This window comes from Etheostoma cragini, chromosome 12 (genome assembly GCF_013103735.1).
Source record: "Etheostoma cragini isolate CJK2018 chromosome 12, CSU_Ecrag_1.0, whole genome shotgun sequence".
NCBI lineage: Eukaryota > Metazoa > Chordata > Actinopteri > Perciformes > Percidae > Etheostoma > Etheostoma cragini.
Window position 1 is genome coordinate 14,458,959 of NC_048418.1, and position 22,770 is coordinate 14,481,728.

A 22,770-nucleotide genomic window follows, 5' to 3' on the forward strand; every position below is an offset into this window, starting at 1 on the left:
TTGTTCATCCAGGCTTATACACTGCTTGCAATAAGTATGCCACTGGCTGAGGTATTTGTTTAGAAAAAGTAAAGTTCATCCATATTCCATAGCCAACCTTTACTAAAGTGTAACAGTTCAGGACAGTCAGAGGAATTAACCCTATTTGAGACTGTCTGCTACTGGGCTTCATCCCCTGGGGACCATAAATATCTGTAGAAAGTGCTGAACAGCAGACTGACATTCTGGCTCCTAGAGCCGAGTTTCTATCTTGACTAAAAATAGACAAACAGAGAAGGGACAGGCAAGATGTGAAATGTTTCTTGAATGTATTTCACCACTTTTCACTCCTCATTTCTTCTGCCTTTATACCCGCTCCTCCCCATTTGTAGCATTATGGTGAGATCGCCAACTACCGTCCTCTGTAGAGATGCTCACCAATTCAGACCAGTCCCTCTCCCGTTCCCTCACACCCAACCTCCACTCTCCATCGCGCTGTGGTCCAGGTGGAAATATGCACGTCCAGTCCTCCCTATCCCTCCCCGAGCCTGAGGCCTGGAGGAAGCCCAGCTCCACGCCCCGTCACGGCCTGGCACAAGGAGCCCGATCCAGCTCCCTGCAGGTCCCTCATACCCTCCCTGAGTACCTCGGGCTGCCCCCTCGAGCCGCCAGCTTTGATGTGCCATGTGGTCAAGAAGAGGGCTGGTCTGATCAGGGTTCAGGGTCTCTGAGCCCCCACTGCATGCAGCGGCGGCGTGGTGGACTTGTGGAGCAAAAGGACATCATCATGGCTCACCAGGCTCACAAAATCCAAAGCACGCCGCAAGCCCGCAGGAAGGAGTGGGAGTAAGTATAAAAGAGATTTCTCTTAAATTGTATGTGTAGAGATGATAAATCTCCATGGAGGAGGATGAAAGTGCCAGTGTTAAAGAACACACACTGTAAAACCAAAGAACTGAGTTTTAAATGTTGAACAAAGTCCAAAGGCTTATAAAGATAGAAAATATGTTGGGTTGATGGCTGATTACGCCATACAATGAAAAAAAAAGAATCATTCCTTTCAACAGGTCAGTCACTAAATCTGTTTTGACTTGTAATTACAGAAAAATAACATAAATGGTGACTACAAATCCTAATTTAGTTATTGTTAATAGTTACATTAATTACAGTTGTTTTCCTGGTATGATGTGTTAAACTGTCTGCTGTGAAATAGACCTAACTGTAACACATTGTAGCTTCAACTAATTCAGAGCAAGCAGACACAAAATACAAACTGTATATGACTTAGGCTTAAAGCTATACAAATCACTAGTTTTTAAATGATGAATTGGTCCAATGGAGACCACACAGAAGTGTTTTCTGAATTTTTGACCTGTAACAGCAAACAAGACTTGCAGTGAATTTCTTTTTTTTAAGATAGTTTTTATGAATGCTATTGCCCGGATAAAATAGGAAACTGAAAGCTAAAAGGGAAAGGGAAAGACAACCTTACGGGCAAAACCCCAGTCTCGGGGTTTCAACAGATGGAGACAATTACAGGATTGTAAACGTTTCAAAAACGTCCCCAAATTGTCCCTCAGGTATGTCATCTGTCTATATCCTTCATGAAATAACTTGTGGTTGCACACCAGTAGCCAACATTAAATTACGTCCCCCTTCCATTTAGCACAGATGTTTGCTCTACTATTTTTTTGTCCCCCTGTTCTTGTGTAAAGCATATATATATATGTTTCATGAAATGCTCTATATAAATCTAAAAAATGACTAGGTTGGTTGCTACAACAATCTCTTAATGCTTTGGCTCGTGACACACTGACAGTGATACCGGGTTTAGCTCACGATACATCTAGGCTAAGTATGCAATACTTAATATGCAACAATGCATCTGTAACTTATTTTCTGAAGGATTTTCTGTCTGAGCAAAATATTCATTGTGACTGTATGACCTCCTGGTAACGCTAATTTAGTTATACACAGTAGGCGATACCCCAGCTAACAATTTTTGGTTCCCAAAATGTTCCCAGAACGTTTGTTTTTGGTTAGGTTGGGTAGGGTTTTGGTTGTGTTTTGGTTGCATAAGAAAGTTGGTTTAACGTTCTTTTACGGTGAATGTTCTCAGAACGTTCCCCTAACGTTGCAACCTTTTAGAGAACGTTCCCCTAACGTTGCAAAATCTAATTTCATCTTTTTCTTACATTTGTCCTTTTTTTCAACACTTGACACTTTGTTCAATGTTTGTCACTTTTTTTGAGGTTTTCAGCACTACATAACACTAAGTTATTGACTTTAGTTTTACAATTATTTTTGGAATTTATGGTCAATAAACCTCATTTATAGGAAAGTATAACTAATGTTTGAGTGGGAAAAGCAGAAATTAGGAATTATATAGACTAATATTAAAGGAATGGATGTTGATTGATAATCACAGACTGGAATATGTCAACTTTTAATACTATTTCAAAACCACTTCAATTTGTTTTACAAATGCTATAAAATTGAATAAGACCCCCCAAAATCAATGAAAGTACAGATTTGTACTTGCCAAATCATGTTACGTTTGGTAATTAAAAATAACAATGATAAAGGAAAATTGGTCAATTTGACCCGAGGACAACAAAAGGGTTAAACTGTCATGAGCAGGAATGAATTATTATATATTAGCAGGAATTAATGAACTGGCAAACTTGTTATGATTCAAAACTATAATATACAATATACAAAATTACAAAAAAAATATATACAAGAATCAGCATCAGTTTTATTGGCAATATAGACACATAATAGTGCAAATGTAGTGTGCAAGATGCATATTGGAATGATAAATTACCGTATTTTAAAACATATACAAGTCACACTGGACTATAGGCGCATTTACAAAATCCAAGACCAAGAACAGACATTTAGCACACAGAACAGCAAGCTGAACAGGGTAGGTGCCGTTATGTTAACGCTAACACATACAGCACCATAAAGAAAGACCTCTACAACAGCAAGCATGGTAAAAACACTCCCGCTTTTGTCTAAAGCGACCGCTAGAATCAAGGCAAACTGAAAGTTAGATATATAGCCACTTTAAGGTAAAAATTAAAGATAACCTGTGGAGTTTTTGTTTTTCTTGACGGTCTCCCACCTAAATACATTGTGTGTGTCCTTAGGGCCTAATAAACATGTTGAATTAATTTCCTTCCTCATAAACATCTGCAGGGATGTATGTTGAAGTAAGTTGAAACCTGCATTGTTGACGTCCATGTTAGCTTGCTCGCAGTTTTCTCTTTTCTTTCCTTTGTTGGTGCATTGCTACATTTCCTGGCGCGTTACTTTCACCGATTGCCGATCAGTGTAAAAATGGCAATCCGTTGACATGAATGTGTATCCCATGTCCCTGTGCATCCCTGTGCACGAGATACTAACAAAACGGAGACGCACATCTGAAAACGTTGTTCCACAGTGCTACTAGCGGTTCAAGTGTTGAAATGAATAATGATAAATTCAAAATAAGTTCAATTCAATTTTATTTGTAGTGTCAAATCATAACACAAGTTATCTCAGCACATTTGGTGGCTCTTGGTCGGCGGCCTTCTGCCTCGACGGTTGGAGGAGAGGGAGAAAGCGTGACAGATATAGAAATGCAGAAAGTATGTTGTATAAAGTATAACTTGTTATTGTTTTGTTGCTTAGCTACAGAGGGTTGTATCAAAGGGTGCTCCATAATAGCCATACATATGCAGATTTCTTTGTTATAGTTCCAACAATGAATCACCAAATCAGTTCCCACTGCTTTCATCAGTTGATTTGTTTCTTTTTTAATGCCTGTGTGAGATTGTTGGCTGCGGTTTTCTGTAATCAGATACTGGCTAGCATTATTAACAGAGCTGAGGGTGCTTGCTTGTGAACTCCTGACCTCTGGAGCCACATCGCTCTGATTATCTGCTTCCCATCGCTCAATTGTGGAGTGGTCCTCCATCAGCGTCACCTACAACCCACCAACAAGCCCCCTCCCTCCCTCCTCCTCCTCCTACTCCTCCTCCTCCTCCTCCTCCTTTGATTTCTCTTTACTCTACTATACTTCCACCACACACATCCACATTACAGATTAATTCTCTTTTTGACTTTTCCTCCCATGTAAAAGACCCTGAAACACGTCCATTCTTGACCCTTGAAATGTGCATATTCTCTTATTTTTAACCTCTAAGTATTGACTACATGAGCTACAACACTTAAAAGTGCAAATATTAAACGAGGGACATTCATTTTAGGGCACTACTGTACTGTACATGCACTGTATTGTGGTTATTTGTCCATTAGGGGATGCTAGGGAATCAAAGTAGAAGAAATCAGGGAAGCAGCATATGATGTCTTTGGAGCTCACCAGTTGAGTTTGGACATTTTTGATTTTTAAAGATACAGAGCTGAAATTATTGATATTTCATCAATGAGTGATATAAAATCTCTGCATAATATGACTTTTGAGAGTGAGAAAAACTTTTTTCTCATAACAGAAGTTATTTGAGATTTACTAAATGTTAAGCTTTTTCTGGTGTTGATCTGCAGAGTTATAAGATTTTTTTGGGAATAACCATAATGTTATTGTGTTTCAAGGTAAAATGGCACATGTCACGGCCCTGTGCGAAGATATAAGCAGCGTTTATTGGTCAAATCAAACTGACATAACTCAGTACTAGACGATGTCTGTTGCTAAGGAACAGCGAGAAAAATAAAATGCTAAAACCACTCCATTCAATGCTGGATGAAAGCCTGTCTGCAATTATATAAATGCTCTTTAGAGTTCTGGCACAAAGTACGCCCATTAACGTTTTAACTCCCGGTGCATGTAACCTGCAGCTTCACTTCATCCGTCTCCTCCTATAAGGTGTTTTCTCCTAGACTATGGACATAAAAATAAAGCTTAAGCTAGTGGAATTGTTTGCATCACTGTAAGGCACTTAAGTAGTCCTTAATGAGCTAAATACTGTAGACCCTTTCTCATACAGTAAATTCATCCTATTCAAAGTTTGGTCGGGTCCAAGAACATTTGTATGAGCCTTTGTGCTTCTATCCACTAACACACAGCTATTTTTAGTAACCTTTGAGTAGGCTGTGAGCAAGAGCAGGAACAAAAGCTAAATAGTCTTAAAGCAGACTACATCTGGTCGTATATGCATGGATTATCAGTGTAGCGACGCAAAAGTGATGCAAAGTCAGTTTGGTGTGTGTGTGTGTGTGTGTGTGTGTGTGTGTGTGTGTGTGTGTGTGTGCGTGCGTGTGTGCAACAACAGATTTCTGTAGGAAGAGGTTGCTCTATTGTGCAACATGGCTTTATTTGGCAGAAATTAAAAGAACGGAGAAGGAATTCAAGAGAGCTACGTCGCTATGGAAACAACAGCAAAGAGAGAGCGAGACACACACACTGAGAGAAAGAGAGAGATCCTACTGTTTGCAAAGATGGACAAATATTTTTGTTGGGCAACATACAAGTAGATTTTTTTTGTAATGAATGCCTATGTAACACATTTTTAATAGAAAGTGGATATGAATGTAAGATATGTGGCAGATACTTGTTGTGCAGTGCATTACAGCAAACTGTACATATTACATTCTAATTGTCATCCTGCTATTTTTACAATATGCACTGGATTGGTCAGTGTTGCCTTTTGTGGCTCTGCATGAAGTGACAGACCCGCCTTCTTCATCAGTTTAGGAAGAGGAAGTAACAGAATCAGGTCTGAGTTTTAGGAGCTCAATTAGGGACTTATTCATACATCCTGTTAAAAATATCTCTTCTCCCCCATATCGCGACTTGTTTGCCAAGCATACATTTGTCACTCTCTCTGGGTTTGCTTTCGTAATCCCCCTGTCTGAGCCCTCGCTCGCTGCCCGTCTGCACACTGCATACCTGCATTGTGCTGTCAGTCAGCAGCAGAGAGCCATATTTGGTGTCAGGGATGATGCCGTGGTTGATTTTAATTGTGTGTATTTGGCGTCACAAACAGCAGCTTCAGCCACGATTCAGTAACATCATGTCTGCGTGGGGGCTGAAGTGGTCATCTTCAGGAAACGGTGGGGAAAGGAGGAGAGCAGCAGATGGAGCGGGAGAGCCCAGTAGCCTAATGAGGTCTCACTTGTGGCACTGAGTGTGAAAAAGACCCTGCTTTCTTCTCTGCTCCCTCAAAAAGGGAACAGCCCTAAGATCTATTTCATGCTCTATTTTTACTCCTGACTTTTACTCCAATATTAGCACAATGGCCTAGTTTTTAAACATTTTAATAGTGCATGTCTGTATCCATTAATGTCAATTCAACAACGCTGTCTATCCAATGGTGAACACATTTAAATGCAGGGAAATGAGTCAAGCTCCTGTTCTTTAAATCACCTTTAGGTCATTGCTTTTATTAGCGTGCCCTATCCACACACTTGTTGCATTGTCTCTCTTTTTAGTCAGCTATTAAATTAATTTTCATACCCCTTTCTTGCTTGACACTTCACCCACTAACATCTTTACATAATTGTTTTTGAACCACATACCCACACAGCCTACAGTAAAGGTTTCTTTTTTCTTTTCTTTTTAGGAAACAGTTTTGTTCATCCTCAGCAAACTATAATTACTATGGAAACAAAATATGCTCCTCCTCACTAGCTTTCATTCAGATGAATTTTGAAATCGCCATCATGAAATATCACTGTGGGAGGGGGCTGCCGTTGCTCCTGGCTGCGTGAACGTTTCTCAGCAGGTGAAAACATGTTAGATGATCTAGCGATTCAAGCAACTCTTGCTACATTTTCGAGTCCTAAGAGAATAACTTCTTGTGCAGTTCGATAAAGAATCTGGTTTTTAATACGCGTTAAACGGGCGTCCTTTTTCCTTGAGGTCTTCCATTTGTCAAGTTCACCGGGTCGAGAAGATGCGTAAAGTTTGCGAAGATTTCCTTCGGATCTCTTATGAGCACAGAGTAGGTTTTGTCTGAGCCGCTTTGTCAGATCAAAACGAGCTTGGATGTTAATAGAAAATTGAAAGGTATAAACTCGGTGGATCTTTTTTTTCCTCCTCTCTCCGCTGCTTTTAGAGACGCGTGCACATTAAAAGTTGTTCAGAGCCGATGGTAACGCGCTGTTAAACAGATGGAATAACAGAGATGCTGAGCTTTTGTGCCTGAATCGCCATTAAGTAGGCTTAATGGATGTTTTTTCCCCCTAGCATATAAGCCATCTGAATGATATAATCATTTTTTTCTTGTGGAGATGGAGTGATAGGAATCTGCAACTTTTGGGGAATCTTGGCGCTCGAAAAGCTGTCACCGGATTCAAGGTGGATCCTTTTTTCGTTTAGCTCCACTTCACATTTTTCTTTACTAGAAGTCGTCCTGTAGTGAAACACTCTAAGCCGGCGGTCTCCTCATCTCTTTGTAGAATGGCACGGTTTGGAGACGAGTCCGCTCCCAGCACGATGGACTCCGGGGATGGGGACGTGGAGCGCGGCGGAGAAGAAGGACAGGACGAGGCGGCAGCGGTGCTCTCGGCTTCCATGAAACAAGCCAAGGCGCAGCGGGCCCGGACCATGGCCATGTACAACCCTGTCCCACACCGGCAGAACTGCCTGACCGTCAACAGGTCGCTCTTCATATTCGCAGAGAACAACTTCATTAGGAAAACCGCACGGCGAATCATTGAATGGCCATATCCTTCCACAAAAACACATTTTCAAAGTACAGTAGGGAAAGTGCATGTTGTCATTTCAGCACCATGGACAGCTACAGGCAGCATGTGAAGCCTTCAGCATGAACCTACAACTTCCATTCACACTTGAACGTTACACCATGTCTAAACCGTGACACAAGTACAGTTTCAGTACTCTCAATGTTTTTTGCATGAGTCCTTTACATATAGGGAGATGCCTTGCATCCTCCTTCAGTGTTTGCTCATCGGCATACTGATTTCAAGCTGTTAGTTAAATCAACAAATTAATTAATTCCTCTACATAGCTGCATTTAACCTTCTTCTCATAATTCTGCTTCGTAACTGTTCCCTGATTTTATTCATCTGTCAGCTCCATGTGCTTCAGTGTTGGCAGAAGACAAAAAGTTAGCATGTGGTGATCATTAGAAGCAGCTCTGCTCACTGTGGGGGTGGCATGTAGGCACATCTCTGCTCATTGGAATATGAACCTGGCCATGAGTAGGTGTCAGTTCAAATCCACCAGGCAGCGTTTTTTTATTCTTCCCGCTGCAACATTGGCCAACAGTTGAACTTTAAGATCTACAGTAACAAACATTATCAGGGAAGTTATTTTTCCAGCAACTGCAGCACATTCATTTAACGTGAACACAGCCAACATGTGTTCACCATCACAAGCCATACATAAGACTACATTAGTGATACTTGTCTTGTTCACTTTAATCAAACCATTCCATAAAAACCATGTCCATATTTAGACATTTTTAAAGCACAATCAGTTCAACATCCCTCAGTTGCCATATCTTCCCACTTCTCCTCCCGTTGCACACCCCCTTCAGTGGAGCATGCCAGTCTCTCACTGTTACCTAACCACAGGCTCTGTGTGGTGTGTGGGAGTGGGGCTAGTGGTCAAGACTAGCTGGCCACTGGCAGCTTGATAATGTGCCTGTCGGTATCACAGAAGCAGAGGTATGTGGGAGAGAGCTGGCCAGTTGTACTGTGGTGGATCGTGGGCTGTAGAAGCAGCACATGTCAGAGTATTGACTGGGTGAGACCCAGCTTTTTGCTCACAGGGTCCAACTTCAAAGATCGCAAGAGAAAAACAGATTCATTTGATTTTTTTTGCAACAGTGTTTCTTTGATTGTATATTCCTGCACAAACATATTGGAGTGTTACAGTATGGTACTGCATTTCTTACAGGTTTAGAAGTTGCTGGGATTTCTGTTGCTCGATGTAGGTCAAAGTGTCTGCACCATAGTTAAGTTGAAGAACAGTGCCAGTATAAAAATTCTCTGGTTGCAGCTTCTTTTCTGTGCTGTATATAATTGTAAACTGCATATCTTTGTGTTTTTGACTGTTGTTCAGACAAAAAAATAGATTTTAAGATGTCACCTTGGAGTCTTGGAAACTAGGGTGGATATTCTTAGGTTTTTATGTTGATGTTTTATAGATTCATTTATATAAATGTGTATATACATCTCAAAAGTAATGAGCGGATTGATGCATTCTGAAAATAATCATTAGTTGCAGCCTGTGTGTATACTTTACATCACTGCTTTTTTATGTATTCATTCTACCTTCCAGACAGCCATGGTTTCCATTTATTTGCATAGAACACAAATTCCATTAGCACTTTCATTATTTATCTATTCCATCTCACTCTATTAAGAATGTAACTTTGATGAAAATACTGTAGACTTGATAGATTGATTTGTTTAGTCAATAGATTATCTGCAAATTAATCTGCAATCATTTTTAGAATCCTTAATTCTTTAAGCCATTTTTTTATATATACTACCATACATTCCTTAATTCCAGCTTCTCAATTGTGATTTGCTGCAACACATTTGATAGACCAGAAGACTTATGTAATAATAAAGAAAGTAATTTTCAGATTAATTAATAATAAAATAATGGCCAGCTCAGTTTCTTAAATCATTTAAAACTAAAGGATGTTATAAATGTATCCAGTGAAAAACATAGGAACAGCTACAAGAAACTGAAAAGGAAAAGGAAAAGTAGAGCCCAGATAATCTCACCCTGTCACCCTATTCCACGTTGTAAGAGGGTGTCAATTAATTTTTGTTCCGTACTAAAACAAAAAGCTGCTTAAAAGATCAGAAAAAAATTGAAATATCAAAAAAACAAAAAAACAGCATGGTTAACTGGGATTAATCTTAAATGGTCTAAAACATGCATAATCTCTGCAGGTGTAGTGAGGACAGGTTTGGTGGGCGAAATTTATTAAGTATTCCCCACTTTAGCTATTTTCAACTGCCTTCAATGGCAACAATGTGGACCTGTCAATGTGAGTCAGTGTGGGTCCCTGATGGCCCCAATCACAGCACTCCTCTGTGAGTCAGTGACCCCGTTTCACTAAAGGCAGGACAATTATTAACAAGGAGCAGCTGCCTCATGGGAACACTCCAGGAGACTAGAAGTCACAAGCACGTAACAAGTGCTGGGGCACATCTGGTTCACACATATGCACATACTGTATCCATGGGGCCAATGCTTGTACACACATTTAGCTGGGAGAAAATAATAAGGTAGCTATCACTCCTGAGAAATTATCAAAATTATGCAAGAGCTTCTAGAAATAATGTGAACTTTTAAGCTTTAAAACCTACAGAAACCATTCAGACACCTAAGTTCTGAATTTGGAGTCACCTAAAATGGCCCAAATCCGTCCTGAAACAAGTTTCTTGCAGGAAATGTGGCGAGAGTTGTGGTCTATTCAACATTAGTGTCATCGTAACTGAAGAGCTGGAAGTAAATAATTGTTTTAATGCACAATTGAAAGCTTTCATTACATTTGTTACATTGTTGATATATGACAATCTTCCAAATTCAACTTGTATATGTTTATTATTTTCACAAACGTACAGACTCACAGTGTTTCTACAACTCCTCAGCAGATTCTGCATCATATTAGGACTGCAACTAATGATTACCCTTTATGGAAGAAAGAAAACTGTACAAAATTCCAGACCCCTGAGGTGACATGTTTAAATTATTTTTTTTTTGTCCGACCAACAGTCTAAAACTGATTTATTGAAGATCTAAAGCACAAAGACACTGAATATACTTTGGCTTTTATTTATAGACTGCCCTGCTTAAGTAGAAAAGCTTTTATACTTTGAGGATGTGGTACACTAAACTTGCTGTACTGTATAACTGACACTGTAGTGTATTGTGGTGTTAGCTATAGGGAAAGGAGTTATCAGGACGTTTTGCTGTAGTTTGTTTATTAAACTTGTCAGGCCAAGGTGACAACTGCGCTCTTTTTCCTCTCCCTAACCTGCCTCTTTATTTTCTTTTTTTTTTTACTGAAAAGCACTTTTAAAAGCAGGTTGCCATGGATACTGCAATCTCTCTAACAGATTGCTTGCAATACCAGAGAATATGAACCATGCCATAATGCATCTGTCAACCATCCATCCATCTATGTTTTTCTCCTTTACACTGACCTACGCACTTTGAAGTATTTGTGGAATTTAGAAAATATACTGTATATATGGATAAAGAATTACAAAAATAGTTACTGCTGCTACTGCTTTGGACAGCTTGTTCAACTTAGAATACGGTGATTACTTTAGTATGGTCAAATAGGATATGTTTGTTATATTGTCAGATACTTGAAGTGTTAATCTACAATATCAGCATGTGAATGTTTTTATCTGTTGTCTCCTTGTGTTTTGATTAAAGTACTTTCCTTAACTTTGTGGCCTTTACACCATTTGAGTACATGATCCTGGCCACCATCACCGCCAACTGCGTTGTCCTGGCCTTGGAGCAGCACCTCCCTGGAGAGGATAAGACCCCCATGGCAAAGAGACTGGTGAGGAATTAAATCTGTTTTCACATCCTCAACACATAGACGGGGTTGTGAGCAAGGTCACAAAGTAAACCAGAGTTTCTGAGAAGATCAAGCTGTTTTTGTGCCTTAAACTATAGAAGTCACAAAAGTAAACCCCAAATGTCTTGAAGTAAAACCTTTCAGTTAAGGGTGCAAACTTTGCTGTTAGCATGTAGCATTATAAGAAGGTGTTGGATAGTTTTGCACAGAAATGGGCAAGAAAGAAATGCCTGTTTAATGTAAGATAGCTTTACATTGTTACTATGTTACCAGTTTTACCGAGTGCCACATACATGTTTAGAAAGACTCTGAATGAGACCATTTTCCAAATGAAGATTTTTGATGCTAATATTTTATTTTTTAGATCTAAGCGATGTTGATCTTGTTGACATTCAAAGTATTTTCAAACAAAACGAAGGCTAGCTCACCCTTCCCTCCTCCTCATCCCGTCCCCTCCCTTCTAACCCCCACCCCCAAATCCTTCTTGTCGGTTATTGGCTGGAATGCTGGAAGACTGTTTAGGTTTTGTGGTGCAGGTTGACACAATTTGTTTTTGTTGCCGTTTTTGGAGCCTGTTATTTTTTTACAGTGTGTTCAGGGTACAGGCAGATAGCGGATAGTGAGGAGATGTTTGCTGAAGGTGACAAAAAAGTGTTTGTTGTGTTGTTGGCTAAACATTGCGTGACATTACTTAGAGCACCTTTCAGTATAGGGATTGTAAGTGTATGACTTTTTTTCCCCTTGTAATGGAGTCATATTTCTAGTTAAGTAAAGGACTATTGTCCAAATAGGAGTAAATATGAATATCACAACATTATGGCTTTTTGTTTCTACAACCCTGCTAAACGCACTTCCTCAATTGTATATGAGATATTGTCTATAAATGTGTTTATGTGTGAATCCTGCGTACACTCAACAGGTTATAGCTTTGACTTTTTTACAGACTCTGCTGACCTGCTTCTCGTACATTACTTCCACAGGAGAAGACAGAGCCCTACTTCATTGGGATCTTCTGCTTCGAGGCGGGGATCAAGCTGGTGGCCCTCGGTTTTGTTTTCCATAAAGGCTCCTACCTAAGGAACGGCTGGAACGTCATGGACTTCATAGTCGTCCTCAGTGGGTGAGTGACATAAGCTGGTCTCTATGACAACCTGGTGGTGAGAAACATTGTCAACCAATTCCTAAGTTACTACCAAGTATACTGGTGAAATCTGTTTTTGTAGGAGGAACGGATATCTGTTCTCTGTAATTAACCAACTTTTTGAGCATTGCCATACACTCTGACTGTGAGCCAATCAAATCAGAGCAAAGCAATTGCACTTAGACTTTGGAATGGCAATAGTGTCTTAGCTTTCTTCCTGTTTGTCTCCTCGTGTCTGGATGCTTAATAGAAAGCAGTCAAAGCTGGAAAAAAATCACAGGTGTGACTAATAACATTAGCAATGGCACACTTCAAACTAAGCCATTCGTTCCAGAGAGCCAGTCTGCACAATACCAGGACCCTGTAGCTGGCTCACATAAATGTAATACAGCCATCATTAACATTATTAATTACACCTGAATTTTTCTTTCCATTGCATGTTGAATTATCAACAAAAATGACATTTAATACATTGCTGGTCACAGTGTGTCATTTATGTAGTAGCTATGTAGTCAAACAGTCAGTCCTGTCACCTTTCCATGCTAAATTCTGTTCCAGTAGCGTCAGTAATGTATTTTATTATATAGCTTTTATTCATCACTCTCAAACAAAATACTTGGTATTTTTGTACATATTCTTAGCTACATTGGTAATACTGATAATAAAACAATGATTATTTTTGCTACTATCTCTAATATTAAACAACATCTCCCAATGAAAGCTAGTGGAGCAGAGGCTAACTGTTGCTCTGAAGTGGGGTTTGGCTTTTCTGTACTAGAGCGGACGACTATTGAATAAGTGTATGTCTAATGCACTGCTGTGTTTGCATATGTATTGCCATATGTTGTGGCTATATGTTTGATATCATTATTGTTAGCTAATGTACAGTATTTATGACTGAAAACAGAAGTCCTTTGCTGTGGGTTCTACTATGCAAAAGGAATCTACTTTTTGATTGTTAAATATTTCTGCATATCTGATTTTAACAGTAACTTTAAACCATCAAAGTCTTCATTTTTTGTGCTCCACTCCTTCAGTAACAGTTTGTTATCTGTGACAGCTTACAAGCTAACAAGATACAAGGTCAGGCAGGCCTACTACAATAGAATAGAATATGCCAATTATGTCTTTAGAGACTAATGGGACAAATATTTACGATAAATATACCCCAAAATTGTAAAAATGTAAACCCATATCTAAACATAATCCCTAACATTGTACGTATTCACAACCATTTTTAAGCTTGTATAAACTTTAAGGATAAGGCTGTCATTATTCTGTATAGTTTTTCTACAAATCACATGAAAATACCAAAACAACAATGTGTTTATCCGTCTCTGAATACTATGTGGCATTCAATACCAAACCCATTCTTTTCTACTGATGACATAAATCTGATGTAAACGTTTTACAATTATAGTTAAAGGTGCCCTGCCACATGTATTCCATTACTTTGTGGTAATATCTGAAGTTCTAACCATGGACTCTTAACATTTTTTTGTGAAAAAAATGAGTTGGTTACCTTGTTTTAGGCCATTCTAGCGTGGTATAGGAAGCCTGCAAGAAGACTGCTTGATTTGTGCCAGTTTTCATAAATATTAAGTGAGCTAAGCTGCTTGACTCTGATCGGCGAACAGCTAGCCAATGAGAGCCTTGCTATCAGTATCCTTTACCCAGCTCAACTGGGCGAGCTCATGAATAGTAATGAGCTGAGGCAACATGACATCAGACTGACCAGCTGTTGTAATTGGCCTGATTTCTCCGCCTATTTCTTGTCACTAGCTAGAGCTGACCGAGGAAGTAGCAGTTCATTTTCACATTCACAACATAACACAAACACATATGGACACCTATTTTAAAAAATGCAAGTAAAAACTGTTTTGTGTGGTAAGGCAACTATTAGGAAAAAAAGGGAAAGAAAAAAAGGCAGTGTAATTTCCTGAAACAGGTGGGCATTGTGATATACTTAGTCAAACAGGAGTAAACAGTGCATTTTTAAGGACTATTTTCAGCCACAGATCAACAGACATTTAGTGCTTTATTTAGTAGTTATAGCAGCAGGAAGGTGTATGTGGGAATGACTCAAAATAAACTTCTGTGGCTGTGTTTATCGTAATGAAAGAACATGTCACCTAGTGCAAGGATGTGGGTCGTCAATGTGATTTTGAACAATGGAGGTCTATGGCACAGAGGAATAAGCTATTAGGCTTTGGCAACACAGGCTTGTTAGTAAAAGCAGTACCATTGCTGATTATGTTCTTTTCATGTGATTTGTTTACAAGAAAAATGTAGAATATTGCCAGCCTTATCCTAACTACATTCTAACTTCTAGTTGTACTTGAGCAAAGTAGCCTTTTAATATTAACTTGTCAAGTGTAACTCTTAACAGAGCGGGTTTGTGTATGTGCAGAAGTGTGTGTGCGCTTGGAGGGATCCCTGCAAATGCTGGCTTTTCATTTTGGTTGAACTCCATGATGAATTACAAACTTCACCAGTTGTATTAAAGAGTGGAGAAAAAAAATAGTTTTAAATGAATGCTCATCAAATGGTGCTGCAATTAATTTTGACAGAATTCATTTTACTTTACCAGGCTGTGGCTGGTGAACCAAAAGATTAATTTTGCGACACTGATTGTCAAGTTATGTTGGTGCATTCATGCATGTGACGCTGCTTGTGTCAACGTTTGCCACGCATGCTTGTAGTGCATAAAAAATAAAATAATAAAAGGCTTCTCATCCCCACTCGCTTTACCTCATGTCTGACACCTGGTCAGCAGTAGTGGACCCTATAGGCAGGTCTTGATAGTTGATATATGTTGTTGTTAATTTTTTTATAAGCATATAAACACGGCATACATCCACATAAAAACGCATAAATGCAAGTAAATGTGTATTTCCATGGCACAGTCAGGCTCTGCAGTCAGCAATAGGTGGGTGGATAAGTGGATTGGCAGTTGTGTCTAAAACCTGCAATGGTTCGCCCCCAGGACCTTTGTGAATTAAATGTAAACGCAGCGCTATTGTTGTGCAAAAGCATTGGAAGAATGGATGGATGCCATAGAGAAAGAGAGAAGAAAGGGGAGGGGAAATAAGGGGTGGAAAGGACGATGGAGAGACAAAAAAAAACATAGAGACTTCATTTGTTCCCTTCAAGACTGCAGGTTTAGTAAATTAATTGTGCAAGAGGTAAACAGTGTTATCAGCTAGGCTGTTTATGGCTAAGTGTACAGTTTTCAGCATGCAGGGAAGAATGCTGTTGGCATGTTGACATCTCATTTCAACCTGACACCCACATCTTTCTTTTTCACAGTATCTCTTATTTCTGTCTTTCCATGCCGCTGTTTTTCTCTCTCTCTGCCGCTTACATAAAAGGCACATCAGCATCACGTTTACGGACCAGTTAGTGCCAGTCTAAATACTCAACAGCTGTGTTGTTGACAGATTTCCACTGAATTTTACGAGGTTAAAGTGTTTAGTCAGTTTAAATGAACAGTACTGGTTGCTGTATTGGGATACTTTCAAATTCTCTCATTAGGCATCTGTCAAAGTTTGCTACAAAATATTTTGCTTTCAGTTTCTGTATAAAAGGCTTGTTAACACAAAAAAACACCCGTGCGAAAGAAACAGCTCGTTATTCACAAGCCTTTGACTAGTTGTGGATTTAAAATCTTTTTTAAAATACAGTGCTGGCCACTCACGGCTGGAGAAACACATCAGTAAAATGATATTTTCAATTTCTTCACATGCATTTAGGACAATCTGTGATATTTACCTTATATTACTCCATTGAAATGCAAAGGCGTAATAATTTGATATAAATTGTCCACTGCAGGAAACTGTTGTCTTTTATCAGCCGCCCATCAAGCATGCAAAATGTGAGTGTTGCCAAAAACAGAGTTTCGGCGTAGGATATCACTTGAAGGCCAGTGGTGCAAGATGTGTAACAGTTGGAGTTCAGAGAGAACTGTGGTGTGGACCCAATAACTGTCCTCCAAAACACACTGGTGGGAACTTGAAAATGTGTGTCTTACATAACAATTATTGTCAATAGTGATACATTTTTAACAGTTATTTACTCAGTTAACTGATTAAACGTTTGGTTTATAAAATACCCCCCATCATCCTACATGTGATGTGACATAAAAGTACAACAACTGAAAAACTGTCCAAAATCCAAATAATTCAGTTTACACTCACAGAAGACTAAAGCCTTTTACACACATAGCGTTCAGGGACATTCCCACTTTGCACTTATTGACACTTGTCCTGGCAACCCCAGAATAGAAGGGGGAAGGGACAGCAGCACAGCTTATCCCTGCAATGCTCCTGTTTGCATTCACACCACAGCCATACCAGCATTTCTCCTGTTTTCTAGTAGTGTACATTGAGTAGGGACGTTGGTGGGACATATTTTACTGCATATCAATCATTTCTTCTATTTATTCATGACCTCATGCAGGAAATGTCCCTGCACATTTCAGGGAAAGACTGCATTTGTGAAAGGGGCTTAAAGGTGCTCTAAGCGATGTTGGGTGACGTTACTTCTTGTTGACGTTCAAAGTATTCTCAAACAAAAGAAGACTAGCTTGCCCCTCCCTCCTCCTCATTCCGTCCAGTACCTACCTGTGCTTCCGCGCACTAACCCCCCCACCCCCAAATCCTTCTTGTCGGTTATTGGCTGGAACGCTGGAACACTGTTTGTGTATGCTTCGTGGTGCAGATGGGCACAGTTTATTTTTGTTGCCATTTGTAGACCCGGGGCTGTCTACAGAGACCGCGTTTTTAGTGAATTGATGTTTGCTTTATGCGACAACAAATGTTGTAGCCTAAAACACACGTGACATTGCTTCGAGCACCTTTAAGAAAACCAGGAAATATTCACATTTGAGAGGCTTGAACCAGCTAAATCTTCAAAAAAATGTATTAAAAAAATCGTATTAACAACTACTATTGGTCTGGTTCAATGGATGTAGATTGCTAGAATATAGCCTGACGCACATGATGTCAGTTCACCTTCCGCTATCTCTGCTAACTATTTAGCAAAGGGCACCGTTGCTGCATCTAGAGCTCAGTGCCGCTCAGGACATTTGATATTGGTTTAAAGAAATATAAACAAGCTAGAACGTTTTTCCCCTATCCCAGAAAAGATAAGTAGTGTAGCGAGAACATACTCTAGTGGTAACACAGCGCTGTGGAGATAGGTCTGGCAATGTGAGACCACTTTATTATAAAATGGTTGCCAATTAAACTTCTTTGGATTGAAAAATAAATTAACTGACTGATCGTTTCACTTCTACTGTGTTTCTGTGGTGGTCAAGCAGTGCACGAATTACAGACACCATGATACTATATGTTTTGACTTACACTTAAGTTTATTCAATCTATTTATTTGTCGTCATACAAGATTGGGGCAAACGTTTGAGCATTAGTGGTTGGAGTTTCATTGGAGAGCAGTTTGAAAGGTTTTGGTTATTGATACAGTGCACATTAAAGAGCCAATAGTCAGTATTTTTTAAATAACAATGTATTAAATCACGTAATGAAAGGGCTCAATATCAGCCAAATCTGCAGCTCCCTTCGACTTTATGAAACTTTATAGCGAGTTTCAGCTCATTTTTGTCTGGCAACTTTACATTTTGTTTAAATCACCGCTCTCATTATAGCGTCTAGCCATTCACTACCTGCTCAACACCAAAAAGCATACAGACAAAGTTAAAGACTTCCTGGTGAAGATAGATAGTGGAGCATTTAGCAGCTAAGAAGCCAGTTTTTATCCTGTAGGAGTAAGTAGAAACCAAAAACAGAGCTAAAAGAATGGTGAATATTGGACTTACATACATCAGGTGGCCAAAAAATAATAATGTTGCTCCCTAACTAATAGATGTGTAAAAAATCAACTGATTGCTAAGTTCACCAACTTAAAAGGATGCCACGTTGTCCAAAAGGTTGCTAAAAAAATCCGTTACAGCAGGTTTAAAGAGTAACACCAGGCTGAAGAGTATGTGTCAGTGCCACAACCAGCATCACTGATGCGTAAGATCGAGTTTGGTCAGATATGAGCTTTGTTGCACCTGTAACCACAGCTAAAACATGCAGAGTTTCTCTGGTTTCCATCGACTCAATTGTTGAAGTTAAGTTGTTCTCATACAACTGAAATCACGTCACCTAAATCATAAAATACACAAAGTTGTCGGTGGACTTTCTGGAGGCTACAGATCATCTTCTTGCTCAATGCAGCCACAGCTGGTTATTGGCGACCTGGTTTCCTGCCACCTATCTGACACATTTTCTGGTAGCACATATGCTACTCTGTTCTCTTTCTCTCTCTCTCTTTCTCTCTCTCTCTCTCTCTCACATACTCACTCACTCACTCCCTCACTCACACACTCACTCACTCACTCACTCACTCACTCACTCACTCACAGACACACACACACACACACACACACACACACACACACACACACACACACACACACACTCATTAGTCTGACAGTACGAGTAAGTCAGACTTAAAAGAAAACACACGTGTCATAGCCGGATGGGAATAAAATCGAGGCCAGTGGGCCAGGGCTGGCGGCTTTTATTCCATTTCATATTAATGCATTGCTAGAAGCGAATCTGCTGGGACACTGAGCTCAATTAAAATCCTTAATCTGAGTGAAGAGTGTGTAGCAAAAAGGACAACAACTAGAACAACTTACCAAACCAATTTAATTCACTGATTCCAAAAATGGTCAATTATATCCTGGGGCAAACACATTGGCACGGGTGGACTTGGTGCTTTGATTAGCAATACAATGTCTCCCAAGTGACGTGTGTGTGGTTGTGTGTGTGTTTGTCTGTTACTCCATTTCTATAAGGCTTTAGGTACAGATTGTTGCCAGTGAACCTGTTGCTCTCACATTGTTAGATTAGTTCTGACAACTCACTCATCAGGCCTGAATGATGTTGATCTCCAGGTTCACATTGTATGAAGGATATTAGCTTTCCCATGTGTGACACAAACTAAATTTGTCGCTCTTTATACAGGATGAAAACACAACTGGGTGGGAGTTGGGATTGATTCATTAGCCATCTGGCACAAAGACTCACTCACTCACTACTGCATGGCTCCACTTTTTTCTGTGTTTTGTTCGTTTGTAGTGATGTAATTAGAGTGAAATATAGTTTACACAACTGACCTGACACTTGATGAAAATGCTGTTAAATAACAATTTGGGAGCTTAAAAATTTGATTATTGAAAAAAATATCTCAATTTACAAAAATGTTGCTTAAAACATCAGCCTGAATAACAGTTAGGTTCGCATTAGTCTGTTACTCAATATTACTCAAGTTTAGTTGTGCAACTCAATTTAGAAAATAACCCATTTGAAACTAGTTAGTAGTGAGATAAAACTTAAAAGGGATTTGCACTTGCTTTGCACTTTGCACAAATGTTATGGATTTACAAATACATGGGGGAACCCAATCCCGGAGGTCTAGGCTCCAGGGCAGTTAGTTAGTTGTTGGTAAATTAGTCTGATCTACCTGTTCATCATTGGCATTGCATGTAAACCTACCAGTAAGCACCAGTCCCACTGCATATTTGTAACCTCAAAACCTACTAAGATTAAAATGATCTTGTCAACACTATTATGTGAGCATTTATACCAGGTGTTTTAAAAGACAGCAGCAGTGGTCCTAGCTCCAATTTTGCCATCATAATTTAACTGAACAAACAATAGCTTATATTCCCTGGGGGGTTTTCTTTGGGAAAATATACACCCAGCCGGTTGTCCAATGACTAATAGTGAAAAAGTGTTTATTTTAAATGTAATCCCTATTCAACAGTGCAACATTAATGTTTCAGTTAGACTTATGGTTTATGTTTTTTTTAGATTTAATTCAAAGCCATTAATGTGTTGACGCATATTACCATATGCAGAGCTGTGCTGAAATGATGAGCAACGTGATGCTGCTGATTACTGTAGTTTTTGGTGGTGTTCTTAGTGTAGGTGGAGGTGTGTGGGAGAGGCTGCATTCTGTGCATGTAATGAATTCCTCCTCTCCAGAGCCAGTTTGGTGTAATACTGTGCAACAGTGCTTTACTTAAAGAGCCAACGAGGAAGAGATTAGCCTCTCAGTATGAACATCAACTCGCTGCTGGATTGTTACAGAGTTGAATCTGTAGAGGGGCTTGTGTTTAGCCGCCCTACGTATTTTATTGTCTCTTTACTGTACTAAAAGCCTTAAAAAAGTAGATGTAGTCTAATGCACTGTTGGTAAATGCATGTCAGGTGTTAAGTAGAGGTCTTCTCTTCTTGTTTAATTTAAACCAATCATGTCACAGAATTGTTGTTACAGCTATATTCCTAATTTGTATTATGTTGTTTTATTTAACACAAAGGCACGATGAGCACAAGGTTATTCTTTGCCTTTAAGATCAGTCTGGTCAATGCACTAAAACTTCAGAACACAGTGGTCATGTGCTATCATGTGCATCTGCATGGTCCCAAAGATGTTAGAAGCAAACGTACATACTGTACAACAATCAGGTAAACTGTAGGTATTTCAGTTGAAATACTAGGAAAGTGTTGGTTTGTATGATTATTTAGAATTCTGTTTCTGCTGGAAGACACTTTCTGAACTAAACTAAAGAAAATGGCCTCTGTGTGTGTGCGTGTGGGGGGGATTTATAACATGCCACAAACAGAATATTTGCTTTAATTTTTGTTGGAGCCTCCGCTGAATTGTTGAGCTCAAAGTGCAGCCTTGAACGAGCAGTGCTGCTGCCTGCCTTTGTTCAGTGTGTTTTGTTTGAAGGCTATTTCCACAGACTACTAGCCTAGAACTCTAGACGCACGCTAGCGGGTCTACTTGTCACGCTAACACACTCCTACTCCTCTGCTCCCTCTCTGTCTCAGTGTCTCTCGCTATGTCATCTTCTTGTCTCACTCACTCACTCCCTCACTCACTCACTCACTCACTCGCTCACTTGTTTGCTATCTCTATTAGTGCCACAAATTAACAGAAAGACAAATAGAAATACTTCATTTGTTTGTCATGTTGATGAATTTACATTCATTTGATATGGTATTCTGACACCATTCACTGTGGTGTTATTTGTAAATTGCTGACACATGCACCGAAATAGAAACATAAAGAGCGTCAGACTATACATGCTACAATGATTTGAAAGACTGACATATTGTTTACAGTAGGTATGTTAATTAGGTTACTGTCTGCTCCATTTTTAACTTTAATCTGACTGAGGGACAAACTGACCAACAAACTGACATTGCCATGCCTAGAGCCCTGTTGTCTGGAATTAACACTGGTGATGTCATGTCTACTTGTAATGTCTACTGTGTAACTTAAAGGCTGCATTAGAATATGGAGGTGTGAAGTTAGAAAATTATGGGAATCATCAGGGTCTAAGAAAAAAGATGCTATAAAAGAATTGCAGTGCAGTGATTATGACCATTCTTGTCAAGTGAGTCTTAACTTTACAGAATTTCAACAATAAATAGCTGCAGTACCCTTTTAAAATTTGTGGTCCTATATAAACATTTTGTGATGAGTAACTGTGCAACTCTTAGAGAAGGTCAGTTTTCCACCTAGAAACTAATCTAGAAACCCCGGACTACTAAACCTGTCACAGATCCTTCCTGATCTCAATATTTAGTCATTCAGTCTGCTCTGTTGCATCTCATTCCACACTCTGCCACTCCATCCTGTCCTTCAGTAATCCTGTTCCCACCTATTCTTCCACCTGACCTGTTACACCCACACACTCACCTGCTTCCCATTTCCCCTGATTACTCTGGCAGTTTATACCTGACCACACACACCTCTTTGCCAGATTGTTTTTTAAGTTAAAACTAAACATTCCAGCGTTGCTCTTTGTAACCTGATCTCTATCCTGACCCTGAATACTGACACTGTGAATCAGAAGAGAGTAGGATAAAGTATCATTCATATCTATTCCTACTCTGATTCCATATCAATCTAACCAATCAAGCCTCAGACTCTGATTTATGCCTACTCCCTGCCTGGTTAGTTTCTTGCTCTGACTGTCTCTGGTTGTCAAACCCTGCCGGTTTGGAATAAATCTTTGGATTGAGATGAGAGAATTTGATG

At 39.4% G+C, this 22,770-nt stretch overlaps 1 protein-coding gene across 7 annotated transcripts in view; it reads left to right on the forward strand.

Annotated features, from left to right (window-relative positions):
- The window catches only part of cacna1eb (calcium channel, voltage-dependent, R type, alpha 1E subunit b), a 57,672-nt gene that overhangs the window by 1,907 nt on the left and 32,995 nt on the right, over positions 1–22,770 (forward strand). For 6 of the 7 annotated variants that reach the window (XM_034887829.1, XM_034887832.1, XM_034887833.1 and 3 more), the window contains exons 2-5: positions 372–825; positions 7,384–7,650; positions 11,384–11,489; positions 12,488–12,627. In XM_034887829.1, coding sequence (XP_034743720.1) covers positions 410–825; positions 7,384–7,650; positions 11,384–11,489; positions 12,488–12,627 — 929 coding nt within the window. In that variant the 5' untranslated portion in view covers positions 372–409. Of the gene's footprint in view, positions 1–371; positions 826–6,933; positions 7,283–7,383; positions 7,651–11,383; positions 11,490–12,487; positions 12,628–22,770 lie in introns of those variants that run through there. The other variant, XM_034887835.1, reaches the window with a different exon arrangement.